We start from the raw sequence: 7,229 nt of genomic DNA, 5'->3' as shown, positions 1-7,229 counted from the left end.
AAGAATACTCAAGACAGGGAAAAAATTCAAATGAAAGATCATGCAGTTACTTTAGGCAACATTACACGACATCACAAGTCCTTTTACTGCCCTGGGTAATAAGAGCTTTTGAGAGTACGAAAAGAATAATTTACTCAACTGGATTCCTATAAGTAGAAAAGGCAAACGTATTCCTTGGCTACCACCAGCAGAAATCACTTGGATCAACTCAATATTTAGAGAATTCCATATGCTCTATGGAAACACAGAGAAAGACAGTTAACCCACATAAGGAGGCAAGAGAAATTGGAGGAGGTGGGGCCTGCCAGGGAGGGGGACAAACTCAGGGGAGAGATCTTGGAAGTTATAGCCCAGAATATCCTGTCCAGCACCACATTAGTGATGACCTCATCTGTCCACGAGGCTGCTCAGAAATTCCCAGCCCTCTTGTCACGAGCAGGCATACACATGTGTGAGAAGACTCTGATTTAATACCCTCCCTCCTTTCATAGAAAATTCCCTCAGGTCCACTCTGAGTGGAGGCCGCATCAGAACCAGGAGATTTCCCAGTTCCTTCGAGGCCTCTCAGTACAAAGTCTTCATCTGGCAACTGAGGTGTCATCATAGGGGATTTTTCTGATTGGCCAAATCCTGACCTGGCAGAGTGTGGTTTGGGTGTCTACAGAGTTCCTTCTCAGCTCAGCCCTCGTCATTGCTCTGCAACTCAGAACGGCAACTGCTGAGACCACCTTAAAAGAGGATGGTCCTGAACAGAGCTCTGATTCTGGGGGCCCTCACCCTGACCACCATGATGAGCCCCTGTGGAGGTGAAGACATTGTGGGTGAGTGCATGGTTGAGGGATGCGGAGACTAGAGTTGGGGAACAGGGAACTGGAGGGAAAAAAAGATAGAGTTTGGCCTAGAAATAATAGCGACTCCTCAAAGCGTTCTCAATATTAAGCAAATCTAAAACTTACAGTCATTCCTCCTGCAGGAAACCAGAGTCCAGACCCACTGTCTTTGCTACTTGTGCTGTTGCAGAGTTCACCAAGGACATTATTCTGTTTCTGATATTGGATCAAGTGAATATGTCCTGGAGGGCTCTAGGGCATTCATTCATTATTGCCTCAAAGGTTAGAAACGTTTCCATAAGTGGATATTTTGTTACTAAAGTTTTAGGAACTATTGCTCCCAAATTTCTCTGAGCAAATTTTGAAGCTTTTTTTTTTTTTTTGTGGTATGCGGGCCTCCCACTGTTGTGGCCTCTCCCACTGCGGAGCACAGGCTCCGGACGCGCAGGCTCAGCAGCCACGGCTCACGAGCCCAGCCGCTCCGCGGCATGTGGGATCTTCCCGGACCGGGACACGAACCCGCGTCCCCTGCATCAGCAGGCGGACTCTCAACCACTGCACCACCAGGGGAGCCCCTGAAGCTTTTTGTATATTGCTCCTAAACTGTATCTTGGGGTAAATAGTTCCATGAATTCTGTATACTGCGCAGATACAAAGAAGGGTGACATTTTCAGTCTCAGATCTACATACATTTTCATGCTGTCATCTGGCAGAGGTGGGGAGAGGGTAAGCGAGCCCAGCAGAACGCCTTTACACAAGGCCTTCTACCACAGCTTCCTCACTTAACCTCAGTTACCTCATACGCATCACCTCACAAATAACCAAGTAAAAGAGGTGTGTAGAAATGCTTTCTAAGTGATTGAGACACACAAAGGTCAAAGATTATTCTTATTTTTTTAGTTTTACCGTTACAAGTGTAGCTTTGCTTTATTTTCTTTAACAAAGTAAGAAATTTCCTTGTTTTTATTTTAAAATTGAGAACTTTATGATAAGAAACTTATTGAATCAAATTATATTGTCTTCAGATTGTTAGCCCGAATTACCCCATCTAAGGAAATCCTTCAAGAAGAATGGGCAAGCACAGATTATTTATTTGGTCCCTTAGGCCCCTCTGCCTTTGCTGTCCGCCCCCCCCTCCACCCTCTTTTCTTACACTCCTTCGTCTTCCTTTCCTTCCAGGATCCATCCCTGACCCACATCTTTGTTATTTTATAGACATTGAGTGAGTTTGTAAAAACCAAAGTAGAAAGGCCAGATAGTTGAAAAGGGAAGTGAAATGGAGGGGACTGTAATCTTCAGCAACTTTACTAACCATGGCTGCTCCCGTTCTAATTGTGTGTGGTAGTGGACGTTTCGCGTACTTTTCCAGAGCACTTCTAAATTTGGTTTCTTCAGCGTCACACTAGAGTGTCCTGGTCAGGCTCGACTTCCCCATTAGACACAGGGGACACAGGCCTGCAGTGCTTATAGGGCTCCATGAAAATATTTTGTTATTTTAATTAGAAGAAAAAATGAACTTTTAGGGTAGAAGAAAATGTTTTAATTTTTAATTTAGCCTAGATTATATTTGTCTTTATACCAGTATGACCATAAAATATGACTTTTAATATTTTTATGGAGGAAAGCTTGCTTAAGCAACAGTGCTTAGGGCTCACAATCATACTGCAGCCCTGGTCACTGCTGATTCTGATTGTCATTTAATTCTACTACCTCTGTGTTTGTCAGTCTTCTCCAAAGTCTCTGTGATCCTCAAGAATAGTAATTGACATTTTGTACACATTTTTGAACACGCAGCAAGCTAAGTTTGGGGGATGCAAAAATGAAAAGACATGCTATCTGCCCCATAGAGTGTACTAAGATTAGTAATGCTAAGAAAATGGTGCAGAAAAACAGAAGGAGTATTGCTGAGCAGGGCAATGGACACAGCTGAGGCTGAATCTGTAAAGGTGAATTGGTTCCAGTTGGCATAGCAGTGCAATGTTCTTCAGTGCTGGCAACTCAGGACAAGTAGCCGAAGAAGAGAATAATTGCATATATTCATGATTGAAAAGGAGTCAAGAATATTCACTATAGCGATAAGGAGGCTATGTTGGAAGGCCTTTGAAGTGATCAACCAAGAAGTCATGCTGGGTAATGATGAGGAATAGACTGACTTGAAAGCAGGACACTGGGATGGAGAGGTTGGAGGTTATAATGCAAGAAAAAACGTGTAATGAGAGAACTTAGCTAAAAAGTTGGTAACTAAGCAGAAACTTCAAGAATGAACTGGGGCTTCCCTCATGGCACAGTGCTTAAGAATCCACCGGCCAATGCAGGGGACACGAGTTCGATCCCTGGTCCGGAAAGATCCCACATGCCGCGGAGCAACTAAGCCCGTGCGCCACAACTACTGAGCCTGCACTCTAGAGCCCACGAGCCACAACTACTGAAGCCCACGCACCTAGAGCACTTGCTCCACAACAAGAGAAGCCACTGCAATGAGAAGCCTGCTCACCTCAACGAAGAGTAGCCCCCACTGGATGCAACTAGAGAAAGCCCGCGCACAGCAACAAAGACCCAACCCAGCCAAAAATAAATAAATTAATTAAATAAATAAATTTTAAAAAAAGAATGAACTGGATGTGTCCAGGAAATCCTAACAGGTAATTTCATTTCAGGGGAAAACAAAACAAAACAGACCCCTGCAAAGACCAAGGAACATGAAAGGATAATGTCATTTGGTTTGATTAATAGATAAGGTCAGATGAGGATGTTGGATACATCCATCCCAGAACTCAGCACAGTACACTGTACTTGCTCCTTTGCTCACCTGACTCTCCCGTTAATCAATATTCTCCTTGTCGGCAGAGACCATGACTGATTGATGTTTTACTCTTCGCCTCCCACAATGTCTGAAACCCTGTTGATGCTCAGTAATTGAGGAAGGAAGGAAAGAGAAAATGGTAAAAGGCCTGTATGTATCTGGACAAAATTCTCCAGTTAGGCTTACTTGAGTAGAGTCAAACTGAACTGGTTGCCATTCTGCTTTGGCATCCGCAGAAAAGTATACTGTCCATTTGAAGAAAATGGCAGAAGAGTACCTTGAGTCCTCAACAAATACGTGTTGAGTCAGAAAAAGAAGTTTAGTAACCTCCTTAAAGAAAAAAAAATAGGGGTGGGAAATAACAGAAATCCAAAATAAAACTTCCATTTCTTACTTCAGAAGCAATCAGGCACTCTCCTTTAAGGATCACTACTGTTAACAAAACAGACAACTTAAAACCATTGTTTATTCTTTATACGTTCTGTAATAGCGTCACTGTCCTTGTCATACTCGTTCTTACAGCCTGTAACAGTTAGAGGAAACTCTTTTAAAATAATAAGATTCCGTGTGCTTTTCCTTGGTTTAAAAAAAAATAAGAAATGAATCTTGTATAGAAAACGTGCTGCTGTGAGCCAGTCCTGAGGGGAGAGGAACCATAATGAATGTGTTATTAACTGATGAAAGAATTAAGTGAGAAAGAAAACTTATGAAGCAAAGGGAAGTAAACTAACACCATGATCATTCATTCATTCCCTTCTTTCTTCTTTCTTTCCATTATGATATTTATCATAAGCCTACAATGTGCCAGGGACTGAGCTGGACATGCAGGAAATAGCAGTAAACAAGGCCTGTGAAAATTCCGCCCTTCTGAGCATATGTTATAGTGGAAAGACAGACTGGATTCTAACAGGACAGGTACCAACACCGAGGGCGGAGGAAACAGGTGCTGGGAATTTTGCTTAGAGACTGTGCCACAGGCGAAGACGACAATGTTTGAGAGCTCAGTTTCTTCTGTTACCTTGTTTAACATGGTTCTTTCCTCTCCCTCTGTTTTCCACCTTCCTGCTCCGCACCCTCACTTATCAGCTGACCACGTTGCCTCCTATGGCACAACTGTCTACCAGTCTTATGGTTCCTCTGGCCAGTATACCCAAGAATTTGATGGAGATGAGCTGTTTTATGTGGACCTGGAGAAGAAGGAGACTGTCTGGCGGCTGCCCGTGTTTAGCGAATTCTCAAGTTTTGACCCACAGGGTGCCCTGAGAAACATAGCTGTGGGGAAACATAACTTGGATATCCTGACTAAACGCTCCAACTTTACCCCTGTTACCAATGGTAGGTGTCCACCATTCTGCCTCTTTTTACCGAATCTATTGTTTCATACCAGGCCTCACTCTCTTGTTCCCTAAGGAGAGATAGCCTTCACCACTCTATAAAACGCTCTCCTTTCCAAGGAGTCCCCAGATCTTCTCATAGTAATTACTGACCCCTCATCCTCCCTCTTCTCAAAGATCACATATTCCCATGTAATATAAGGATCCCTACTCCCATAACAAATTCCTTGAAGCCCTCAAGGAGGAGTCCCACAGACCTCCCTCCTTGACAAGCATGCCCACAGAGAACATGGGGATAAAGCAGAGGCAGTGAACAGCATCTCCCAAGCAAAAGGGAAACAACAGCTCTTCCACTGTCAGACCGGGAAATGTTGGTGGGAGGGCTCCCCCAGGATGCAATGCAGGACGTCAGGGCAGAGCTATCCTCATTTCACATCGGCGCTGTTTTCTCACCACAGAGGTTCCTGAGGTGACTGTGTTTCCTAAGTTCCCTGTGTTTCTGCATCAACCCAACACCCTCCTCTGTCTTGTGGACAACATCTATCCTCCTGTGATCAATATCACATGGTTGAGGAACGGACACTCAGTCAGAGAGGGTGTTTCTGAGATCAGCTTCCTCCCGAAGAATGACCTGTCCTTCCTCAAGATCAGTTATCTCACCTTCCTCCCCTCTGACGACGATGTTTATGACTGCAAAGTGGAGCACTGGGGCCTGGAGAAGCCGCTGCTGAAACACTGGGGTATGTACGGGTCCCACCCCTTTGCCACTTTCTCTTCTCTATCTAAAGTACAGAATGTCCTGCCTTTTAGCCCCTAAATCACATGGTCCAGAGCTCGTTTCCCACACTTCAAGTGTTTCTAAAGACATACTTCCCTCTCTTCCCCAAGCCTGGTGCCCTGAGTCTTTGTAGAAGGAACACCACACCTCCCGCCCCCTCCCAAACACATGCACATGAACCAACGCTCTGTATTCTGAGTCTTACAACTTCACTTTTGCAGAGCCTGAGATTCCAGCCCCAATGTCAGAGCTGACAGAGACTGTGGTCTGCGCCCTGGGGTTGATTGTGGGCCTCGTAGGCATCGTGGTGGGCACTGTCTTCATCATCCAAGGCCTGCGCTCAGGTGGTCCCTCCAGACACCAAGGGCCCTTGTGAGTTGCACCCTAGAAGGGAAGGTAAGGATTCAGATTTGTCAGCATTGGAGACAGTATAGGAGGAAAGATAGTGGGAAGAGGTTTGTGGGCTCAAATGTGGTTGAAAAGTTGAGGAGAACTGGGAAAGGGCATGATGTTTGCACAGAAGCCCCCTAGGACTCATCAATCTCATGTCTGTCCTATTGCAGGTGCGCTGCCCGTCTACCAGAGCAGAAGAGTGGACATGCTAGATGACCTAGAACTATCTTCATATAGCTTCTCTCCTCTTACACTCCTCCTCTCACCTCTTCTCTGGGACTTTAGATGCTTATCCCTTAAAGCTCACATATACCTCAGAATTCGCCCCCTGACTACCTGGTGACTTTTTTTCTGTTCTCAGTAGTTACATACCATGGGATCACTGGTATATCCCACCCAGTTACCTAATCCCTAATGACCCTGATCCAGTATCATCATGGAAGCAATAAATCCTCCTTTTATTGAAACTTTTCCTGTCTTTCATCTCAAGGCTGACTAGGACCTTGTTCCCTTATGCTTTAGGCCCCTTAATTTCGTTTCTCAGATCATGTTTCATGCCCAGTAACACAGGAGCAACCTGTGTAGGCTAATAATATGTTGTTATCTTAGCTGAGATTATGATTTCTCTCTTCCTTCTGTCCCCACTCTTGGCACTGTCACCCACCCCCCTAATTCAGGCATCACTGAAGATAATATATACTCTTCTCCCGTGGTATAGATTGTTATAGCAGAAATACAAAAACTAAGAAATAAGTCTGTACTCATCTTAATATAGCCTTTAAAAGTTATGACAGAGAAATAGGAGAAAGGAATTTTGAATCTTAAAAGTACCAAAAGCCAAATTTTTGGTACCAAAAGTCAAAATTTGTTCCCAAAACTTTAAATTTGTGAAGAATGAATGAGGATAGTAAAAGCATTCCTCTCTCCTCCCCACCCTTAAGGAGGTAAGGATTCCCTAGGCAGAGAAAGAAATGAAAGTCAGTTAGGAGAGGATCAGAATACCACATAATGCAGGTATCTGAGAAGGACCAAAAACGTTGTCCTTTCCTAGGGTTAGTAACAATGGGAAAAGGGATGGGGTAGAAACCACA

At 44.3% G+C, this 7,229-nt stretch overlaps 1 protein-coding gene across 1 annotated transcript; it reads left to right on the top strand.

Annotated features, from left to right (window-relative positions):
• The first annotated feature begins 400 nt into the window (after positions 1–400).
• On the top strand, positions 401–6,605 carry LOC131763286 (SLA class II histocompatibility antigen, DQ haplotype D alpha chain-like). The gene is made up of 5 exons (XM_059075343.2): positions 401–821; positions 4,720–4,968; positions 5,426–5,707; positions 5,967–6,141; positions 6,309–6,605. The coding sequence occupies exons 1-4, from the start codon at positions 740–742 to the stop codon at positions 6,119–6,121; spliced, it is 768 nt and encodes a 255-aa protein (XP_058931326.1). The 5' UTR covers positions 401–739; the 3' UTR covers positions 6,122–6,141; positions 6,309–6,605.
• Positions 6,606–7,229: the final 624 nt, after the last annotated feature.

The sequence above is a fragment of the Kogia breviceps genome, chromosome 10, assembly GCF_026419965.1.
Source record: "Kogia breviceps isolate mKogBre1 chromosome 10, mKogBre1 haplotype 1, whole genome shotgun sequence".
Classification (NCBI taxonomy): Eukaryota; Metazoa; Chordata; class Mammalia; order Artiodactyla; family Physeteridae; genus Kogia; species Kogia breviceps.
The sequence above is the reverse complement of the archived record's forward strand: the minus strand, read 5'-3'. Positions and strand labels throughout refer to the sequence as shown.